Source organism: Sphaerodactylus townsendi, linkage group LG04 (genome assembly GCF_021028975.2).
Source record: "Sphaerodactylus townsendi isolate TG3544 linkage group LG04, MPM_Stown_v2.3, whole genome shotgun sequence".
In the NCBI taxonomy this organism is placed as follows: Eukaryota; Metazoa; Chordata; class Lepidosauria; order Squamata; family Sphaerodactylidae; genus Sphaerodactylus; species Sphaerodactylus townsendi.
In genome coordinates, this window is record NC_059428.1 from 43,891,827 (window position 1) to 43,916,153 (window position 24,327).

A 24,327-nucleotide genomic window follows, 5' to 3' on the forward strand; every position below is an offset into this window, starting at 1 on the left:
GCGCTCGTTTGCTTTTCACACCATTGCGGCTCGCCGCCTCAACGCTGCGGGTGGCAGCCCTACAGAAACTGACCCTCTGCTACTACATCCGAGCAAAAGGGCATGCAAAGTTCAAGAGCCTCTTCTGCGGCGAAGCCTTCCCGCGGATGCTCTTCTCTATCCCTACCCTCCATCCGTCTCTTCCCTACCCTCCAATGCGCGCGCGCCCCCTTTCCCTTCCAAACTGGCGCTCAACTGGCGAGTCCCGTCCTGGCCCCGCAGTTGCAGCGCGTGCGCTTTCTCGCCTCTGATGGTCGCGATTGCAGAGACCGCGGAAACTGCTCGGATTCGCGGGCCTCTGAGAGCAGGGCGGAGCTAGGGGGCGTGTCCTGCTTGGGCGGGCCCCGCCTCCGCTCGCCGCTCGCTGTCCTGGAGCGCCGCTAGGCTGCCAGAGGGAAAGAGCCACCTGCTTCTGTGCGGTGCTGAGGCGTCCGCTCCCTCGCCCATCTCAGAGCGCCGCTCCGCGCTGCTGCCGCCACCCGCGCGTCCAACTTCTGCTTCCACCTGCCGCGGGGGTCGCCTGGAAAGTTACGGAGCTGCCGTAGTTTCCCTCCAGGGAAGCAAGCGGTGGCCGCTCGTCGAGGAAGAGGCGACCCTGGGAGGGGTGCTTGCCTGCCTCCCCTCGCGAAGGAGAAGCGTTTGGAGCCGCCGCCGGTTCGCTTTCAGCCTCGCGGAGAGGCGGGATGGAGACCCCCTCTGCCGCCTCTTGCCGCCGCCGCTGCCCCTTGCAGCCGCCTCTGCTGCTCAGCTTGCTGCTCTTTGCCCTTTGCCCGCGGCCAGGTGAGTGAGTGAGTGGGTGAGCGGCCGGCCGGCCGGCCAGAGAGGGGAGCGCGGTTGGCGTGCCCGGAGGGAGCTGTCAAGAGTGCCGCGGGCGGCCCCCTTCCTCTTTCCGCCTCGTGCGGAAGCAACTTATTTCATGGACGTGCTGCAGCTGCTCGCCCGCTGGAGTACCCTCCTTTCCCACTCTGCTGGGGGGATCTCCCTCGAGTCGTTTCCCTCCCTCGATCCGGTTTACGTTTTGCGGTTGAGGCTTTGCAAAAGCTGCGTGGCTTTTAGCCCGGATCTGTGGCAGGTGTGTGCGTAATTGACAAAGAGCACCCCCAATATTGCCGTTCTTGTCTGTAGGGCTTCACGAAATGTGAAGGTTTGCATGGCTCTCTGGCTGTGGGAAAGACCCTCCCTTTTTTAAAAAAGCAATTTCCTATTATTTCCTGTAACATTTCCTATAATTGTGTGTGTGTTTTAGGAGTTTGTCATTATCATTTTACCTGCTTTCATTTGAAGGCTCGGGTGCCACCGTCTAGTTGGCAACCACAGTTTATATTCTGACAAAGTGTGTTTAATAGCATCTGACTCTTTCTGTGATCCACAAAATGTTTTAATGTCGTGGGTTTGGGATGTAATCCAGGTGTGGTTCTGTTTTAAATTCTGATAAGTACTTGAGGAGCCAGCATTGAGTCTTTCTCGTTGCCTTGGGTGAATTGTTCTATTCCCTCTAGGGTACAAATATCAAAAAGATGACTACATTTCCCAACACTTACTGTGGGGCAATTTGTTGGATTGTTGCCCCTCTATTTTTTTCCTGTTTGGGTTTGATTGTGAAAACAAACAAGAAATCTGCCAGCTGCACTGAATTCCCAGAGCAATTCTGCAAGATTTGTCAAATAGAAAAGCCTCTGACTTTGGGTGGGTTTCTTCTGTGTACCTTTGAAAGTTGCCTTTCTGGCTGTGCCTGAGAAGGAGCTGAAAGAGGTGACCTCACCTACATTTGTAAAGAGCAAGTAGCAAGCAGATTTGGGGGGTGGGATGTTGTTCAATGCTGAAGGAGATAATCCAGACAGAAGGCTGCCGGCTAAAACCAGATCTTGAAGGTGTGTCAGCTCAGATGGTGTATTTTCAGTCACTAATACTTTAAACATCTCTAATAATAAGCCCTTTAGAGGAATTTGTCGGTGTCTCTGTTTTGTGCCTGTACTACAAATACTGTCATAGAAAGGGAAGCCCCTTTTGCTCTTCTGCCATGGAAAGAATTCCAGCTCTGCCCCTGTGGCTTTCGCACTTGATTGTGCGTGTATGTGGAAAAGGGAAAGAGAGGTATTTTTATTTTGGTCCAAGACCAGCCTGCCCTCAGGCATTGGTGATAGAAGTGACACTGTATGGATCTGTGTGACTGGTAGCAACACTCTAAGAAAACCTGTCATGTAAGAGCTATTTCTATTAGGTGACTGTAGTGTTCAGGGTTGGCAAGCTGAAAGACAGAACTCTTTCATTTGAACATTGACACAACTTCCCCACATTAAATGGCAGTTTCAGGGCAAAGTTCAAATTGCTCTTCCCTAAATTAAGGTGCCCATCTGATTTTTTTTTAACTCTAGACTGTTTAAAGTAAAATATTGTGCAACTGGAACACTTCTAATACTGTGTTTGTGCTGTGAGTACAGTCCTGTGAGTGAATACAGTTTCCAGACAACAGTTCTATTCTGGAGCAGTATCATTAAAGTCAGCTGGAATTCTCTGGAGTTTTGTGGATTGTAGCCCAAATTCAGTTTGATTGATATCATTATTTCCTGAGCTTCTTAGGATCTTCAAAAAGAAAGGGGTATTAAAGTCTTCTCAAAATGACCTGGGCAGTTCTGTTTGTACTTTTTTTTGTCTGTCTAGTGTATTTAAACAGAACTGAAACTAAGGGAAGCAAACTGTGAACTCTGTTCTTTCTTCAGTGTGGAGAATATCTCATTATTCTTGTAGAAAGAGCGTCAGCCTGTGGTGACATCTTGTACTGCTCTAAGAGCGACGCTTTGTATGCCAGCCTTTAGAGGAAGACTGAAATGCTGCAGAGAATTCAGTGCCTTTAATCACCAGACTGTGATTTCGAGAACTCCACTGTTAACTATTTGAAGGCGACATTCTAGATGCAAGGGAGAAGCACAAATGAAGTTTCAGTCAATTTCTGGCATGCATTTTTAGAGAATTTCAAATATGATGATTTTGAGGAAGTTTGGATGTGATACAATGTATCCTTGAAATGGGAGAAAATATTCATTTTCTGTTGTGACATTTAACTGTTCTTAATTAGAAAGACTGTTTTGTAGCAGTGTCTTTACAGGGGAACTAGTAATTATAGTGCAACGTGAAAATATTATTCCCACCTTATTTACAGACTGTGTGAGTAGACTGAGGCCCCAGTACTATACACAGTTGCTTGGGGGTTAGCCACATTGATTACAGTGGTACTTATTTCCTGGAAAAAATATGCCCAGGATGAAGATAATATTGATGCATTTTTAACCTCATAAGGTATACTTTTATTACAAAAATTGAGATTCTAAATTTAGGAAACAGTTATCTTGGTTTATTATTAAAAATAATTAAAATAAAAAGTGCATAGCAGAATTTGAAAAATTTCTGCTGCAGAATATTTAATGTCACCTCCTCCCCTCCCTTCCATCCACTCCCTTGATATAGCAGTATCAGCTGACCTAATCCTACTTTACGGTAAGAGTCATGCAATCCTTTTCTTGTTTACTTGAAAGAAAATCATTACATAAGAAGGTCGCATTCCCAGAAAGTCAATATAGGGGTGCACTCTGACAGTGCGGTCTTAAAAAGAATTTTACCCTTCTAAGGTTATTGATTTCCATGGATTGAAATGTAACTCTGTTTGAGATGGCTAAGCTGACTAGGTTTTTCAAATATAACTATTCAGGAAAAATTACTTCAAAAAAAAAGGAAGCTTTGCCTTCATTTATGTCATGCGGAAAAACAAACAACTTCCGTTTTGTGTTATTAAGTAAAACTCATTGTCATAAATAATTACATTGAATGCAACCATTTTTAATGGTTAGTATATTTGTATAAGAAATTGGGCCTCCCGCTGAACGCACACTTTCTTATAAACAAAGTTGGTTGAACCCATCTGTTCAGTATCTGCAGTACTGCAGTTTCTGTAAATTGCTACAATTGGGATTGGGACAGTCTTCATACCAACCAGCTATACCTTTTCTCAAAGTAGTGAATTTAGAAAGATACTTTGCAAATTGTCTGCTATACAATCAGCATACCCGTAGTAAATAATTTTTAGTTGAAATACTTTATCACAGTTCTTTAAAAATGCCTGGAAGTGAGTCCCATTGCCTTCAAGATAAATTAGTAGGCAATTACAGGGTTCATTTAACATCCCCAATCACTATGTTTTGCTCCAAAGAAGAAATGAGTCTGGGCCAATTGAGTTCTGCATCCTCCTCCTTGGAAACCTTCCACTCAAGCTGAAACATGGAACATAGTGACTTTACTGGCAACAAATAATATATTGCCTGATGACTTTAGCATACTTGCTGAAACATTCTTTTTACAATTAATTGCTTGTGCAAGTATAAAAAGAAAACAATTGATATATTTTTAGCAACCATTTACATTTGTCCAGCATTACATTTGTTCAGCATTTGTTGCAGTGTTTTCACTTTTGTTAAGTCTATTTTTCATAGTTGGTGATAATGTTATTAACTAAATGAGAATTGTATATATGGTGCATTTAATGATTGACAGTCCTCTCCTAGGGTGAGTTACATCCTCCTTAAAAAAGGAATCAATGATTGACTTAGAAAGGCTAAGTATGGCACTGGAAGTCCTTAGCTTGGCTAAGGGTGTCACTGGAAGCGCTTTGTTCAAAATTCACTTTTTAATTTAGGTAATCCACTACAAACCTCAGTCTTCTATGTCTTTTGATCTGTAGATTGAGGATAAAAATGCTGATTTTTCTTACTGCAGTACTGAAGTGATTAACAGGGTTATATACGGACAAATGAGTTTTAACATTGCAATCAAAATGGGGGGAACCCTGCCGTGGCCGGTGTTGCAAGGACAGTGTTATCCTGCCTCCAAAGGGGCTCTGGGTGTCATAGGAAGAAAGGAATAAAAAAACCTCTCCTACCACCCAAATAGCCCCATGTAAGTCTATGGTTATGGAGGAGGGGCATGAATTGGCTGGAAGTCGACTGGGCTGGACGTTTCTCTCCGCACTGGTACCCACTTGGACACTAGCATAGCTCCCAGGGTGGGGCCACTTCTAGATTTGGCTACTGTGGTGCTGAGCAGCACCTGTTTTTACTGTCTCCATCAGCATAAGTGCCTCTTATGCTGGCGGGGCGTGGGGATCAAGCTGCTCACAAATGTCAATTCAGCCCCCCCATCTAGATTGGGCCGTAACATTCCAACACACTGTTTCTACACATCTGTTTGTAAAATGCAGCATCTCTGCATTGCTTTCACATTTCTAAATCTTATGGTCTGTATAATTTTATTTTTCACTTGAGCAACCCGGAATCCTATTACATTGAATATTTGAATTTTGCTAATTAGTCATTGTCCTAGTCCACAGTCTATCACTAGTTCAAAAGCCCCAGTGTGTATTAAGTTTTCTCTTTCAAACCTCTTGCTTTAATGGAGGAAGTTGCTTTCTGTGTGCTTTTAAAATGTGATCTTAAAATTGCCCTCCCTATTCATGTGAATGCAATCTTCTCATCTAGGAGTTCTATGTGTACATTGGAAATTGATGGAACTGACGGGCAGAGTGCACTGTGCTTGTAATTATTAAGTTGTTTCATGTTGCATCCTCTGCTCATGTATTGGAAGGAAGCAGAACTTCTGGTGATGCACATTGTGCTGTTCTTGAACAGTTTGATGGATTGTAATCATGTGTTCTCATATTTGAGGCTTTCTTTCACTTTTTAAATATACTGTATAGTTAATTGCACTTCTTAATCCTGAGTAGTGATTAGATCTGGTTGTAGAAAGCACCTTTATGTGGTTCACTTACTGATTTTACGCAAACGGAATGGAAGCACTTAAACTGGGTTGCAGTTGTGGTTATAAGTTGCTAAATGTTTTGACTTTCTAGTGCACTGTGGGAATATACAAACAAACTTAAAACAGATACCATTCAGTGAGTCAGGTATGATTGGCATTTGTTTACATGACAAGCTGACTAGTTTTGTAGCTTGTTTATCTTCAACAGGTTGTTGTGAAAATAGCACTGAACTTTAAGTTCATTAAAAAGTAGCTTAGTAAATTTAACAGTGATCAGAGCTTCAGCATTTAAGGCTGATCGTGTGTGTCTGCATGGCAGTAGAAAGTTGCCTACAAAATGGACATGTATTTCCATGTATGTTCAAGGAGACATGAAAGCCTTCGTTGGATAAATAAATATACTGGATAAATATCGCTAGAGGTGTGTCTGCTTGTACTCACCAACCCCATAAGTCAATGTGCTTGTAATATTTAATGGTAGTTTCAGTATTGTCTGTGATAGTTCTGGAAAGTTCCTTTCTTTTTGTAAAAGAGGCAATATGTTCCATCCTAACTTACACAATATAGTCACATTATGAGAACACGAGATTCGAGACCCATCACAAGATGGATTGACTCAATCAAGAAAGCCATGGCCTTCAGTTTCTAAGACCAGAGCAAGGCTGTTATTGATAGAACATTTTGGAGGTGGTTAATGCATAGAGTTACTTTAAGTTGGAAGTGCCGTGACAACACTTAGCATACAGACATGTTCAATCTTCTATGTTTATTCTGTTTTTTCCACCAAGAGTAACCAGATGGGTACATCATTCTTCTCTTCTCTATTTTATCTTCACAAGAACCCTGAGAGTTAGGACTGGCTGACAATGGGACTGAACCAAGTTCACTTGGAAAAGCTTCCATGGTAGATTGGGATTTGAACCTGGGTTTGTTAGATCTAACCACTTCACCACAGACACTCTGTTGGTCAGCAAAGTTGTATACCACTGCTTTTTGTAACAGAGGATGTTTTCTACTTTCCTAGCCTGTGTTGCCTGACCTTTCTGGTGTCTCATGAATAAAGCTTTGTTTCCATTGCAAATTTCAGATTCCATTCATTGGTTGCTCTGCAACTCTCACCATCATTCTGAATGCAGTGGCCAGTTTTGAAACATCTACCTTTATTTTCTAATGTGTTATGCCTATCACAAATAAAGGATCTTAGATTCCATTGCATGAGCATGCAGGGGTTCTTGAGGCAGTGTTGGACAGGATGTTCAGACTTCCTTCATTTTTCGCATTCCCTTGTATGTCATGCGATGAAAAGACAACCTTAGCTACCGTTGTGAATACCATGGGGAAAGGCTTCTGAAGATAACCAGGATATTCCAATTCCCTTTATTTTGGGCACTGCAATTGCTATTAACATCCTGAACTAAGTGGCTTCCCCCCTCCCAAATGCATAACTTTATTTTCTTATAGGTGATGTCTCCCAGGGACAACGGAGCCAGCATGGTGTAGTGGTTAAGAACACTAATCTGGGGAACAGTTGGATTCTCCACTCCTCCGCGTGAAGCCTGCTTCACTATATTTCTCTTGCAGGAGGGGGGAAGGTGGTTGTAAGCTGTTTGAAACTCCTTATGGTAGATAAGAGCAAGATATGAAAACCAACTCTTCTTCATCAGTAGTGTTAAATGCAAATAGCTTCAAGGGGGAAAGGGTCTTGAGAGAACATGGGCCAGGATGTTCTGGTTCCCTCTTATGTTTGTTACTGCATCTCCCATCTTCATCCTGACGCTTCGGCCAATTTTGAGGTTCATAACTTTATTTGCTTATGAGTTATTCTTTTCACAGACAGATAGGCAGGCAGATGGCTGGCTAACAGATATAGGAATCCTTTCATTGTTATGGATTTGAAACCTTTTAGCACGGCATTTAACACTACTTGTTTCTTTGGGGTGCAACAGTGATATAGTCAAAAGTTAGCATTTATGGCCCATGCACTAAGGACACACATTTTCATTTGATGGACATAGTTTAATTCTCACGCATTGGATGTTTATATGCTACTTTAACATTATAATTATCTGGCAAACATCTGCTTAGTTTCAGATTAAATTACTATTCTGGACAGTTATAACTCATAGGTTAAGGAAAGCAAGACTGTGTATATAAGCTCAGTTGTTATTTCCTTCACAGATAAGAAATACACTGATTAATTTTTAAAGTGATAAAATGATGAAGGAGAGAATAAGCTCCAGGCTGTGTTGTAGAGGTTATCACATGTTTGGAATGACTCTATAATGTTTGGCTAAAAAGCATTTGAAACTTTCATAGTGGATTTAGTTTTGAAATGTTAAGCTGCTCCCAAGATAGTAAGAAAAATGTGTTTATTTTATTTATTCTCTTATGGATTTTTTAATTTGCATTATTCATTTCAACTTAATTACAGCTACACTGCATCTTCCCATCTTGGTGTTATGATCTACTTACACTTCTGTATTAGTTCTCCTCTTGGGCTTTAGCAAGATGCTAAATTAAGAGTAAGGTATCACTTGCATGTAGTTCACCCCATTGATATCCAAAGGAATATAGTTTGTTCAGCCAATTTGTTCAGCCAGTTTGTTCATCGTTTTATGTTGTGATCTTTTACTCATATTTTAGAGAGGTCTGAAAAATATAACACAGTAATAGGTTTTTATGGCAGTTTATTAATAGTGAAATACTTTTATCTGGACAACGTGCAACTTAGATTTTACCTGCTTTCATCAAGTCTCAATGACTGTGGTAGATCATAATTCTGAATAAGAGTGCTTCGTAGAAGTATGCAAATCAGACTGCTGTTTAAAATGGTATCTTAATTCCTTACTGCTGAATACAATATTCTGAAACTGTGCACTATCATAAACTACTGATGCTGGCTGAAGGTGCAATACTTGCTTGCTTACTTAATTTATACTCTGCCTTCCCACTCTAAAGAGACCCAAAGCAGCTTATCTCCAATTTATCTTCACCTCCAATTTATTTTCAAAGCAACCCTGAGAGGCAGGTTAGGTCCAGAGTCATCCACAGGCACTGTACCATGAAGTGAAACACATCTTACCATGACATTCCTGTGAAAATGCTTTCATAGGTGAAACATGAAGACCAAAAGTTACCAGACCACAGTCACACAGCCTGGAAAACCCACAACAGACAGTATAAAACCACTGTTTGACAGTTCAAACAATCTAACCACACTAATATGAAAATTAGATTAAATATCATTGTATTCATCACATTTCTTCCCTGCAATATTCTAAAACATTTTAATAAGCATTTCCTATTTTAGTATGCCTAACTAGAACATGGCTTGTGTTACTATTTTAGGTATATGAAGGCCCAGAGGCTTGAAATCTCATCTGTTCTTCAGGAATTACTAATTACATTTCAGAAACTCATTGAAGGATCTAATACTGTAGGAAACAAGGCCTTTTAAGACATGTAGGTCAAAATTCTAGGCTGTAATTTTGTACCCAATTACCTTCACATACATTGATGGGAGTTTGGGAGAAAAAAAAGGAACTGAGGGCTTCATCCCTAGGGTCTTAATACCTGAGCAAATGATTATTTAAATTTTTATATTATTAGAAATGGGATCAAGCTTTTATGAAGAACAAATGTTGAAGCCGTCACTTGAGAATCAAATTAGCAGTTGATCAGCAGTGGAATCTTAAGCCAGGGGTATTTGTCGAAAATGGTACCCAGAGCAAGCACTACAGTGGAGTCCAGGGGCAGATGCTTCTTTGATGCTGGGCTCAGCTGGCTCGAGATTTAAACCTTTGGAGGTGGAACTTGGGGATGGAACCAGCAATATAAACCTGGAGCTCGTCAGATCCAGCACTCAGTTCAATACTGTGGCTGGTTGGAATTTTAACTGTAGGCTTGAAGCCTGCAGTTTAAAGCTCAACCCAGCTAGGTTGTGTCCAGAATTGAACTAAGCACTTGATCTGACCAGCTCCAGTCCAATAATCTACAGTCCAGTGGAGCTCGGGAGGAGGACCCAGCAGTATAAAGCTGGGGCCAATCAGACTGACTTCTCAGGTCTGTTCTGAGGTTAACCTGGCTGGGTCGAGCTTTAAACTTCAGGCTTCAAATCTATAGTTTAAAGCTGGCCCTGGTCAAGCCCAGCCCAGGATCAAACAGGAGTGCCCTGCATGGAGTTTGAGGGTGGGACAAGTTGAGTTGAATGCTAGCTGGGTTCAATGTTCAACTGTGTGCTTGTCAGTGAACTCCACATGGAGTTTGTGAGTGGGGTGCAGTCAGTGGGGCGCAGGCTGGCATCCCTTGAGGAGTGACACCAGAAGCACATGTCCTTCTTTTCTCCACCCTAGGTACGCCTCTGCTCTAAGCCAGTTGGTTTCAGTGGATTTAGACTGGTGTTACCTCTGCATGGAATTGCACTGCTTATACTGTAGTGTCTTTTCTTCCTTGCCTAAAGCTTATTTTGAAATATGTGGTAACTTTATCAGTGTGGGAAAGGGATCTTTAAAGGGCCTACTTCAAGTGACCTACCATCTTACGATCAATGGGGCCTTCTCAGTCATGGTACCAAAACTCTGGAAGACCCTTCCCAGGGAGATTGATCTGTCTTTCTCTATCTTTGTCTTCTGCAAGTGGGTGAAGACTTTTTTTTTTGTGCTCCTTTGTTACCTCTCATTGGCTGTCTTCCCAGTTTGTGGGTGTATGAATACTCCCTCCCTTCCTCCCTCTCTCCCTCCCTCTCTCTCTCTGTCTCTCTCTCTCTCTCTCTCTCTCTCTCTCATATTTACATAAAGGTAAAGGATAAAGGTAAATCCCCTGTGCAAGCACTGGGTTCTTATGGACCCATGGGGTAATGTCACAACACATCATTTAATAGGCTGACAATGTTTACATTGTGGTTTGCTTTTGCCTTCCCCAGTCATCTATACTTTATTCCCAACAAGCTGGTTATTCATTTTACCAATCTTGGAAGGATGGAAGGCTGAGTCATCCTTGAGTGGCTAGATGAATTGTTTTAAACATATGGCCTGAGTTTTCAATCCTTTAAATGTTTTTATTAGTATCACCTTGGTATCCTAAGTTTGGTAGAAAGGCAGAATACAAATGTTTTAAATAAATAATAAATAAGAACTGATCTTTGCCTGCATGCCATATTAGAACCGCTATTTCCACTTGTTGAGGTAACTCTCATGAGCTATGTAAAAAGTTGGACTGAAAAACCAATGACACACGTATGCTGCTTTGTGGCTTTTGTATATTTTACAATCTAATTCGTCATACAAGCAAACATAAACATGAAATTCAGTTTCCAATAATACATTTTTACACTTTTGCTTTCATTTCAGATCACCCCTTCGGGAGAATTCCAGCAATAATAGTCCATTCCACTAATTACATTCAGTTCATTGCTCTACAGGATACAGTCTTTGTTGTTGTTCTTCGTTGTTTTTCTGTCCTTTCTCTGTACCTCTTTCAACCAGGACTATTAATATATTCACGACTGGTATTTTCAAGGTACAAAGTTTTTCATCATTTCTGTAACTGTACCAAATTTGTAATCTCCCTCCGGAGTCCGCTCATGAATGGCGATTAAAGGAGCCTTATCTCCGTTACAGAGTGTGCGTTGGTGCAGCCGTAGGCATGCTCTTTTGTATTCTTTATACTCTGTGATAAAAAGCACACCCGAACTTACCCGGGGCGCAGTTGCGGCAGGGGAGAATCGAGTGGCTGCTCTCCATCCCCTTATGCCTTGGTGGATGGTCATGTGACGGTTGAAACCGTCATGTGATAAGGAAGCCGGGCAGGCTATATAAACTGGTGCCCGGCTCGGCCTCTTCACGAGGCTGCGAGAAAGCAGACCCACCTTCCCTGCCTAAGTGATGTGGCAGTGTTATGTATGTTATTTAATGTTATGATTTTTGTCGCAGTCTGAGCGGTTTTTTGGGGCATAGGGGCACATCCTTATCGGGTAGGCAGGCTTGCATGCCAGACCTTCCCATGATGGGGGCCTCAATAAGAGGTCTGGGGGTTGTGGAGGGCTTGTCGGTGCAGGCCTGGAGGTCCTGTTTCGAGCTCACCATTCCCAGCAGGAGGGGGTGTCACAAAATGGGTATGCGCCCAAGTGGCACCTAGTAACCTCCTGTCCCAATTCCAATGGGAGACAATTCTGGGTTCAGCAGTTCGCTGCCCGAAGGGCCAGGGGTCAGCCGTGGGCTGACCATGACCAGGTTCAGCGGTATGCTGCTGGTGGCCAGGATGTGTCCCGTTTATGCTCGCCCAGCTTCCTACAGTTATTCTTATTAATAAACCGGGATGCGGTCGTTTCTATTCCAACAAATAAGAGTTATCTTGTCATTACTGGGCAAAGTGAAGTCCGCACATCTGCACGCAAAATTTGTAGCATGGAAAAACTAGCATGAATTTTGGATTACACTGTTAGAATTCTGTGCACATAGATATACAAATGGTGTGGTGTTTTGTAATAAACTGCTGGTTTTGAATGCATTATGACAATTATGCCCAAAATTAAATTGATCTCAAGAAGGTAACTAGATAGCAATCATATTGTTTTTGTACCGTTCACAGTTATCTAGATGAATCAGATGAGATGGTTCAAAGCAAATGTATTGAGGATGAGAATGACAATCCCTTTGTCTTAGAAGGAGCAAATCACATTAAACCAAGTATTTTCATTCAGTTTGGTTATTGATCATGCTATTAATCAAAAATTATTCCACTGTTGTTGAAAATATTACTCTATGCTATACGCAACAATTCCTGCAAAAAAAGTAGGTCTACTACAACTCTGCAAAGTTAGCTGACAGTGTCTTGCTCAATGCTGTAAACTGTACTTTATAGATAAACAAATCTTTATATCAGAGGTAATGTGTCATTAGTATAATAACAATTGTATTTTGTTACTGCATGTTCTTTTTATCCCCTATGGAATTGACTCAAAATATTGTACTGTTCATGTTATTTGAATTATTCTGCGCTGGAACACTTTCTTGATGCACAGTTCAGTTTCACTTAGAAATCTCTTTAAATAATTCAGAATTCTTTGGAAGCTTGACTTACAAATAACACTATTCTGCATGATGAAGAACCAGTTGGACTATTTTGTACAGGCCAAGTATGCTATGTATGAAAAAAAATGACAGGAAGAAAGTAGATTCCTTTGAAATGTGGTGTTAGGGGACAGTTTTACCATAGACCCCCCCCCCCCAAAAAAGGCTGATGTCAAATCTAGCTTGAACTGTCTGTAGAAACTAAAATGACTAAATTGAGCCTGTCGTACTTTTGTCACATTATGAGAAGAAAAAAGTCATGGAAAAGACTACATTGCCCGGGAAAAGTAGAAGGCAGCAGCAAAAGAGAAAGACCCAACATGAGATGTATTGACTCTATAAAAAAAGCCATAGCCCTCAGTGTGCAAGGCTGTTAACAATGGGATGTTTGGGAGGACATTGATGCATAGAGTTGCCATGAGTTGGTTTCATAGCGGTTTCGCAGCATTTAACACACATACAGAAATAATTTTATAATAAATTACAAGAATGATGACCTGTAATCAGTCATACAGTTCTTTGGGCCTGAGAAAGACATCCATCCCCTCCCCGGTCACTGCAGCTCACTGAAATTTACATGAAAAGCACAGGGTGATGGAATCATTTCCATCCACAATGGAATAATTTCTGTTGTGTAGATTTCTTTCACTACCAGGAATATATGAACTGCTTTTTTTGCTGGGGGTTTGTGCTCATTCTGTAACTACACTGACTTTTCTTCAGTGTTTTGTGTCAGCATTAGCTACAAGATGTTGTTAAATGATCTTCTGTAATAGTTGCACTCCAGTGTTTATATGTAACCAGGATTGGGGCCAGATTGCTTCTCTTGTTAACCATGAAATTATAATAGATGTGAACAAAATTTTCTCTTATTTTGAATTCCAAATTGCCTAAGCCAGATCTGGCCTTCCCCTTTCCCCCCCACCCGCCCACTCCTGCAGCTGCTGTGTTGTCTGCAGTTGTCTGCGGTTCAATTCAGTTTTCATTCCTTGTTGCTGTCTGGGTGGCAAAGTTTAAGGAAGAGGTAGCAAGAGGGGAGGAATGATGTATGAGAGATGCTCATCCAGCCAGAGCCTTAGACTCATTGCACATGGCATTTTCCTATACAATTCCTAACTCATTGCCTCAGTATATAAATAAACTTCTCCACCAAAGCAATTATATTCTTGATCATTCCAGCTACTTGGTGAGTAAGTGCACCTGCTGGGTAAAAGTGAAAGCACTGCGGATTGTACTTTTCAGCCTTTTTCACTCCTCCCTCCAATACTACCACTTGACCTTTTCTGGGAAAGAGTAGGAGCGGAAGACCAAAGAGCTACAGTCATATATGCTCCATTGAACTCAGAAACGTTCATCATTGAACTTTTGGTGGAGAAAGGAAAAAGAAATTCAGCAAAAATTGGTTTCCCTTTACAGCCAATTGGCAGATCTCATAATTGAATTCTAAAATATATTAATACAATCAAGCAGAAATTATTAGCAAATGACATGAACTGAATCTGAATCCCAGTAAAATGCTAGTTCACACCCCTGTTCAAAAGTCAAGCATAATTCATCTCTATCTTGTCCATGTGTGATCATCTCTTTTTATATTTAGGACTTTATTTCCTTGTACAATTATACATAATGAACATAATCATTCACTTTAGTTGCAGTGACATTAAGTTATATGCACTGTACACATATTAATTTTTTTAGAAATTTTCTCCAGGGTTACATATTATTTTATATTGTATAATTAGCAACAAAGAAGCATGTGTTACAGCTTTTAGAAATACACTGTAACAAAGCATTACAGATCCCCTCCCCTCAAATATACAACCAAAACAATGATTTACAATACAGGTTTTCTTCTATATTATTAGGTTGTTTTTATCTACTTATAGATAGATGGACTGTTTTCACTGTCTGCCTGTACTGGTGTAGCTTGTTCATATAATTTACTTTCTAATGCATTCATATGTTCAGGTAAAGTTTCAATTCTGAACTGACAAATTTACAGCATACATGTTTATGGCATGATCCAGTTCATTGTATGTGGTGGGTTTCTAAATGATCGATAAATCTGTCCCTTCCTTCCTGTGTTGCATATGCAGCTTGTGTGCCCACATTCCCTTTCAGATCCTGTAAAATGTTGCAGTCATTCATAAATATGCTGATTGTAAGATAAACAATTATAACTTTAGTGAGAGCAAACTGTCTTCAACACAGGACAGAGGATGAGACCCACCAAATCCTTCATAGCTTGACTCTGTCCTCGAGAAAGAACCAAAATAGAACTTCACTTTGAATCTGTTCCAGATTCTGGTACTCTGGTCCTATAATAAAACATGGAATAGGTTTCCAAATATTACATATCGCCTCTGCTTGGTGTGAATTATTGCATTCCAAAGTGTAAGAAACTAGAACTGAGATGGGAGGTAGGGCTGGTTGGGAATATGGGTTGTTTGCACAAATTCCTTCTATAACCCTTTATCCTGTTTTCTTGCAAGAAAGTATGCATAAGTGTGGTAAAACAAAAGATCTGTTGCAGAATCTTTCATGCGTTGGTGTAGTTTCTGCGATAGACTAGACATTTCAATGTTAACTGATGTGTACTAGTTTTAATTCTGCTGTGATTAACAATAGAGGCATTTCCCTGCAAAGATGGATGGGAAATACATACCAAGTATCTAATCAGTCCATTGCCTTCATCTGCAGAATCTTCTTTGGTGGTCTCCCTTACAAATATTACCCTGTTACCTTACAAGATCTGATAAGATTGGGTTATATCTTACTGTCCCACCCCCACCCCCCACCCCTGGCTCATATATATAAGCACTATTTCATCATTGTGTATTTACAGTAAAAAATTAAAAAGTCAAGGGGTTCAAATTCAGGTCATGAGTAGATCTTTGACTGCAGTATTGCAGCCTATCGTTTTGGTACAGTAATACAATAATACAGCAGCTATATTAAGCGGCTTCTGTATTGTTTGCCTATGGGCTTTTCCACATTCTCATTTTTCTCACTTGTAAGTTCCTGTTTCTTCTGAGTGGTGGTGATTCTGTACCATGCTTGTTTTGGTCCTTCTAGTAGTTGAGTTGTGTTCAGCATAAAAACTGTGGTTTAAATCTGCAGGAAGACATGCAGGATATAAGCCAGTGTAATATCAAACCACGAGAGGGAGCAAAACATGTGTGGAACAGAAAACTCTTGCCCCTCTTCAAACAAACAGGAACTTAAATGAAAAAGTGGAAAATTCCTCTGTCCCTTTTTAACCATTTTCTATATTGTATCTTAGCTAATAAGTCCAAGAAGCCTACACATGGTATTTTTATGGCTGACAACTTGGAAATGATTACTGTTTTATACAGATGAAATAAAACCTTCAGCATGGACCTATGCATTTTGTCAATTTGAACTAAAGCTGTAGTTTACAGATTAGGTTGTCTGAAAGCATCCTGCCAACAGTAAAACAAGGAACATACCCAATCTTTCATTGGAAAAGTTTCAAATACATCTGAAGACTACTGGGATTACTTTGTTCAGTAGTAAGTTGATTTTTGCATGGGAACTTAGCAAAGTTGTTCCTGTGCACAAAAATTCTTGGAGGTGTGGGATCGAGCAAACTCCCATAGTTCTTCTGGAATGTGTAAAGCAGCCATCTTCTCCATTTTGGAATCTGACTCTACTTATCTGGTACAGGTTTCATATTTCACATGATGCTTACTCTAAAAATTAGCAGGTACAGAATTCTGATTTCTCCAGTCAGTTCATTTGCTTGAGTTGTATCAGGAATTTCTATAAATTCTATACAGATTTTAACATTTATTTGCTTTGGTGGACATTTTTTCATGATTGAGAAAATATTATGAAAACAGAAGAAGCATGCATTTTAAACTGCTCAGCTAGGAATGTGCAATTAACAGTTTTTGGCTGAGAATATAACTAAAAGGTAGAAAATGAGGCTAAACAAATTGCTACGATTATCTCATCACAGTTGTTTTATGTTTAATTAAAATACAAAGAACTCCCTTAACACAGATTTGTGATTTGGTGGCTGTTTTTAATGAGACTTTTGTGAAAGACATATCTTTACAGATATTTATCTTTATTAGTTTTGAAATCAGAATATATTTAATTAAATGCATGGCTATTGGAGCTTGTGATGTTTGTGTTTTGGTACAGTTTGAAATCTAATTCAATTATATTGCCATTCACAAATGCTTGCACCGTTTTTTTTTATTCCTGAAAAAATGCTCCTAACCTCCTGAACTGTTAACTATATCTGCTAGGATAGAGGGACTGAAATTGATTCTGTGGCATCTTCTACAGTTCTTCTCTCTGTGCCTGAGGAAGAAGTTTTTTGTTCAGTGGTAGAGTGTGTGTGTGTGTGTGTGTGTGTGTACTAAGTGCCATCAATTCACTTCTGACCTATGGTACCGTAACTCTATGAATTAATGACCTTCAAAATGTCCTGTCTGTCACAAAGTAGACTTTCTTCAACGGAAGTTGTGTTACATTGGTATGCAATGCAGCTTCAGCAGACCACTTCACTGGCAGAATACTTTGATAAATAAGCAGACCACATCAGAAGTAGTTAACTTCAACAAAGGCTTTTATCTTCAGTGCAGCTGTTTACAAAGTATATACAGAATCAGAGACCAGTCCAACAGCATGCTATGCAGAAACTCCGTATACACCCCAACACCAAGCTAACACACCTACAAATACTTTATGCAGATGTCAGCCAACCATCTTAAAGGTCAGCTGTCCAGTCTCAACCAGTTTCTGTAAGTTTCAGCTAGGACCTTTGACAGTTACATTACCCATCATCCTCTGGGAAGATCTGCCACTTCAATAATTGGGATCATTTTGCTCACAAGATGCTTGTGATGCATTCTGCTCACAAGTTTGCTCTGACACTATCATTAACAGCCTTGATCAGGTATTGCAGACTGAGGGCTATGGATTCCTTTGTTCAGTCAATCCATCTCCTATTGAGTCTTCCTTTTTCCTACATCCTTCAGTTTTTCCTAGCATTACTGACTTTTCCAGTGACTCTTCCCATAATATTTGGGTCTGCTTTATGAATAGTCTTTCCTCGTGGCTGAGGAGAAAGATTACATTTTTTTCCAGTTCTAAATCTGCCCTGTTTGACAATATAAATGTTTCTATTTCAAATCAATGGTAAAGAATATTTTCAAAATGCTTGAAATGGTCTTGTTTCATCTTAAATACTACATTTACTGCAATATAAACTTTCATAGTTGTCAACCTACTTCTTCAGATACATGCAGACAATATATTTACATGCATATCTAAACATTATAGTAATTATATCTACTACCAGTTTAAAGGTAAAAAAACCCATCCATAGTGGAAGGAGGGGATGGTGTGCATGAGGAAATGATACCAGATATTTAGAGCAGAGCAAAAGAATAGGAGGAAGAAGATGAAGAAGAAGAGTTGGATTTATACCCCCCCCCTTCTCTCCTACAGGAAACTCAAAGGGGCTTGCAAACTCCTTTCCCTTCCCCTCTCACAACAAACACCTTGTGAGGTAGGTGGGGCCGAGAGAGCTCAGAAGAACCATGACTAGCCCAAGGTCCCCCAACTGGCATCTGTTGGGAGTGCACAGGCTGATCTGAATTCCCCAGATAAGCCTCCACAGCTCAGGCGGCAGAGCAGGGAATCAAACTCTGTTCCTCCAGATTACAGTGCACCTGCTCTTAACTAATACGCCACTTCTGAAAGGAATGGTGTGAAGAAATGTGGGTGGAAAGATGTGTAAAATCACACTTTCCCCAAATTTACTTTCAGGAAACTTGTAGTGAAGCTGTGAAAAACCTAGAAGGTCAGACAGAAACATCATGATGTTACCATATAAAGGCTTTGTAATTAGTACATATTAAAAAGGTTAATTGGTTTAAGGCATAGTTATTAGTGGCTAATAAAAATGCCTGAGTCATTTCCCCATCTTCCATCAAATAGTTCATCATCATCATAGTTTATTTACGGTCATTGATGATGAACTGTTTGATGGAAGATGGGGAAATGACTCAGGCATTTTTATTAGCCACTAATAACTGTGCCTTAAACAAATAGTTAGTTTTGGAATTCAGTAAAAAAAAAAAAGACTTTGGGCCAGTCATAGTTTCCTCCAAACTCTCTCAGCTTGCTCAGTGGTCAGCATTAGTAAACCACCTGTAAATGTCTCTTAGAAAACCATACAGGATCTCTATAAGTTAGCTTTGACTTGACTGAAAAATCACACATTGAAAAAAGTATCAGTGATTTGAATCTCATATCAGAGTAAATATTTTCTCTTTGTTTCCATGAGATTTTCGAAAATGTTCAGCCAGTTTTGTAATGATAGATTCTTCTTGCATAATTCTTTAATTATAATTCAGAATAGTTTGTAACCCTGTTTTTACTCATTTACAGATAATGGCTTGTGTTTTTCTATTATTTAACTTCCTTCTGTTCTTTTACTGATTAAAGGAAAAAACATCCTTTAATTTCTCTTTTGAATGTCTTATTTGTGGATGAATACTTTGTACCTATAGAGTACATTAAAATGAAAACATCTGTGCTCATAAAAATGTTCTACTCGCAAAATCATTTAAAATCATTGCTGGTTTAAATAAATGGTCCATCTAGTCCAGCTGATTAGATACTAGGATTGTTTGCTGGGAGAAAGATGGCACTAGCTTTCCCCAAAAGTTGTTCCTTGGGGCTTCTTATCTGAGGTTTTATTTAGCTGCTGGTAGATTTCATATAGTGTTTTTCCCTAATCTGATTTGCTGTCTAATCTATTTTATCAGTATTTTTAAGGCAGCAAATTCTTTTCGTGCTATGGAAAAAGCCTTGAAGAGGATGTCCTAATTGGCAACTGGTAATATGCATCTGTTAAATGGCCAAAAATCCTTGTCACATAATTCAAACTTAATAGCCCTGTAACAGAGGGCTGAGTTTCAAATAAATGTGGCTGCTTGTCACATTACCTGTTTCATCAACTGTAGTCACATTTTTTTTAAAAAAAGCACCCTAGAGTGAAGTATTTTTAACGTCATTTGTGAAATCTGCATGCCGTTCTTGTATATTAGTGGCAGAATTATTTGCCAGCAATTAATGACCAAGGACATAATGTATTTAGGGCAGGAGTGGTAGTCAACAGCTGTGAAATTATTTTGCAGGCGATGCCTGGTAGTCGGTTGCTAATGCTTGAGATTTGTTATCAAAACTTGAAACAATTCACATCGTTATATGGTGCTGTCTTGTTTTTTTAGTATAAGGTAACCCTTTCCATTCCACAGCGGAACTGTCCAGAGTGCGAATCCCGCTGTCCATGAGGCTGGTTGCCATGCACAGTCCTGGCTTGGGTAGAGGCAGGAGGAACTGGGAGGACAAAGGAGGCTATCCCAGTCAGGCAGCAGAGGCAAAGGTGGTTGGCTCTCAGATCGAGAACCAGCTGGCTCTGGGTTTCTTAAAGAATATTACACGTGCCAAAAGCTGAGCCGGTGAGTGTTGGTTAAGCTACCCAGCGGTTTTCTTAGAGAAGAAAAAAGGCTAGAACTCTACTGCAAGCTTTTTTGGTAACAAGAGGCTGGTAGCAAACCTATGGGTGAGGAAGTGAAGTAAGTGGTGGTTGGATGTGAGGAGGGCAGAGTGAGGTGTGTGTGAGGATGAGGCTGGATGTGTATTATTAATGATAGCACAAGTGCTTGAGATGGGTGAGGGGCACAGAGAGAGTTAAAGTTACCCTGCATGCATGTGAGGAGGGGGAACCCCACCTGGCGTCTCACCACTGACAAAATGTGTATGTGTTTCACTTTCCACTCATATTACCCTAACAGTATTACCCTGTTTACTGTTTTCCTGCTCATCTCTGCCCATCTGTCTGAACATTCTGAGCCCCTCATACCAATCCCACTCAGGCCACCCATGGAGCCAATGAACCAGGCTGCCACGAACATTCTAAAGGTGACAATTTAAAACACAGCCAGCTTCATGGCGCTGGTGCGCCAGGAAAAAAAGACGTTTTACCTGGCTCAGGTATGGACTTTTGGTGATTTGAAGGTCCGATTACCTGCCCGCAACAGGGAGGGACGTCCTGTGAAAATTTGGGGGCGATCCGTCCAGCAGCTTCTGAGGGAGACCATCAGGGACAAACACACTGTTAGATTTATATATATATGTATATGTATATATATGCAGCACAACTCTATTGAACAAAATCTTCAGTGCTTTTTAAAGAAAAAACACACCCAGAACAGTTGCCACCACTAACAGTGTCCAATAATGAAAGAATAGCAAGAAAGTCCAAACTGTTAATAAAGCAGGTCTTCTTTCTCTCATCTGGCCTTCTGCATCTGATGTAGCTGCTGCAGGTCTTTCCTCAATTTGGGCCTGTAAAAAAATAAGTAATTCTCTCAATTGAGCTGTAGGCCTTCCTTCTACTGCAGGCCAGATCAACTCAGGAGGGTTACATAATTAACAATCTAATACACCCTTCCATTACATTGGGAACATTCTAATATATTTTTCTTTCTCATTGGGCCCAACACATACCTGAAAAAAAATTAAGCAATTCTCTCAATTGAGCTGTAGGCCTTACTTCTACTGCAGGCCAGATCAACTGAGGAGGGTGGAGCTCTTGCAGTTGGTAATGTAAGCAAGCTTACCAACTGCACATGCTCAGTGAGCTCTTATCCCCGGGGCCCTAAGATCCAAACAAAACAAAAAGACTAAAATGGCATGGGTTACACATAGCTACAAAGATAGCTCATTAATTTTTTTAAAAAAAGGAAAACTGTATATTGATGAAGTTGATAGGACCATCTGTATACAACTAAGTATTTTGGGGGGGTTGAAGAGGCACCCAGGATTGGAAAGATAAACTTGTCAAACTGCAGCAAAGCCAACTGCAGGAAACATTTTTGCTGGTTATGTAGTTGGATGCTTTTTAATTCAGATTTATGAAGAGATCAGTATGATCTTGACAGGATGTCATCTCACATCCATCACTGTCATTATAAGGGATTATTCAAGGGCAAACTAAAAAGTTACATAAAATTTTTACTTTATCCTTTATATTTGTTATAAGGTGTGAAATTTGCTAGGAAACAAAAAACAAAAAGAAGCATTTGTGTTAAAGCCGGGTACAAGTCAGAGTTGATGGAGAAGTTAATGTTTCATTTAAACTACATAAAGGTTTTTTTCATTCTGATAAAGTCATTGAAAAATTGTTAACATTAATGGCCTGTGTTAATTGAAATCTCAGTAGTGTTAGATCAGTGATGCCCAAACTTTTTCAGGTTGCCACATTCCCCACCCCACCCCCCACACACATGAACACACACCTCTTTCTTGGTATCCCGTCTACTGCAAATTCAAAACAGCTTCTAACAAAATAGTTTCAGAATGCATGTATGTATTTCACAAATAAAACATGACCTAGTAAAAGTCAACCAATTTATTGAGCCGTTTTAGCAATATGAAAGGGTATGTTTGCATCTCACCCATTATGTCTTCACAGTTTTAATGGGATGGATGTGCTTGATGCAGGGATATCAGCAAGGCACTGAGAAGTCCTAGATCCTCACATTCAGTAATTTTCAGTCTGTTTCTCTGCTTGTAAAGAATCTGGCTGACTGCACTGAAGCCCCATCCTACTAAATACGATATTGGGTAGGCAATAAAGTCCATCTTGACTTTATTCCACAGTGCAGTGTACCATTCAGGAAAATCTTTTGGAAAGAATCATATAATCAGGGCACAGGAATTGAGTAATAAAGATGCCTTTGATGGCTTTCTGCCTTGCCTGCACAAGGAGAGTGGTGCTGCTTTTCCTTTTAAAATCTTGCAGCAGTGGCAGGGCTCTTATCCTTGGTTTCTCTTGCCACCCCCCTATCCCAGTTTACATAGTGAGGAGAGCGTTGCTCCTTTTCCTCACCAGTCTCCAGGTTGAAGGACAAGATCTCTTTCCTGCCAGCTGGCCCAGAAATCCCTGTGCTGCCCTCCTACTGCTCCCAAATGTTCGGCCATACAAAAAATGCTTGAAAATGTTTTTGGAACCAAATGAGGGGAAAATTGTTCCCCTCGTTTGGAACTCCATGGAGGAAATATTCCATTTGTGGGCTGGAAATGATATAAACAGCTTGTGCGGAAAATGCAATGTATCTGACAGAAGGAGCTTGTAAGTTTATATCCTGAAGTTACTGTTGTTCTCTAAGATGTCACAGGATTCCAATCTAACTCTTCTGCTTTAGTCCACTATGGTTACCTCTGAAACCATTAATAATGAACGTGAAATTTAAATGAAAAACCTATGTTCCACCATGCAACATTTGCCTATCCATATTAAAATTCAGGACATAAGCACATGTCTTATTCTGTCTAACAATTATCCATTTAATTATGTATTGTGAATTCTTTCTGTTATTCGCTGTTTAAACACATGGTGGAGGTGATCTCCTGATATGTATTAATTGGAAATTAATTGAACTAAGGAAATCCTGCACAGACAGCATGTGGTGTTCCATTGATTTTTACCCCCTTCCCTTCTGCTTACTCTGTGGTACACCATTCCCTAGAAAACAGCATTTTGGAGAGCATTTTACTTGGAAAGGGAAGGGCTTGGCAAGCAAGTCATGTTTTAATTGTTATATTCCTGACCAGCATTCAGGGCAGGTACCAAATTTAGGGAGATAATGTAATGAACATTAAAATCAACAACAACATATCCTTTTCATCTGCATATATACGTGTGTGTGTATATACATGCATATATATGTTTACTGTATAGTAAGTACTGTGCAAAACCACTTAACCGGGATAACTGATAGTCACTCATTCTGCCATAAGTAATTCTTTCAACTTTTGAAAGAATCTATACATAATAATCTGTAAAAGAACTTCTCCTTATGATCAGAAATCCTGCAGAAGGAACAGACTTCCCTTATTTGTGCCATGTACACTGGTAGCAGTAGATAAATAATGAACATTAAACACTAGGCATCTTATTGATTAAAAAAAGGAATGCATGCAATTAGGTTTAGCAAACGATCTCAACAATAACACCAGGGCTCCAAGGGAAAGAGGTAAAAAAGGCATACTGGGAAATACATCATAAGATTAAATAGTGTGATGGCAGAAACAAGTTCTCAAATATTTGCTCCCTTTCACTGCAGGGCTCCTGTTCCAGGATTGTACACTAGTCAGTTGGCTGGTCAAATATTAGCACTTGGATGCTTATTATTTAACCACTGTCAAATATTCAGTGAAACCAAATGAATGCTACTATAGGTGGTAGTTTACTTTTATATAACATTATTCTTATTTCATACGTTAGCAAGGGCTGGAGTGGTACCTTCTTGCAGGCAAACAGTCAAAACAGCATGACTGATCTTTTCCTGATGACTCCGAG

The 24,327-nt window shown here is 40.2% G+C and overlaps 1 protein-coding gene across 4 annotated transcripts in view; it reads left to right on the plus strand.

The window, feature by feature from the left end:
* Positions 1-423: 423 nt before the first annotated feature.
* Positions 424-24,327, plus strand: part of ALCAM (activated leukocyte cell adhesion molecule) — a 151,677-nt gene continuing 127,773 nt past the window's right edge. For 3 of the 4 annotated variants that reach the window (XM_048492401.1, XM_048492402.1, XM_048492404.1), the window contains exon 1: positions 424-819. In XM_048492401.1, the coding sequence (XP_048348358.1) occupies positions 723-819 (97 nt within the window). In that variant the 5' untranslated portion in view covers positions 424-722. The remainder of the gene's footprint in view (positions 820-24,327) is intronic. The other variant, XM_048492403.1, reaches the window with a different exon arrangement.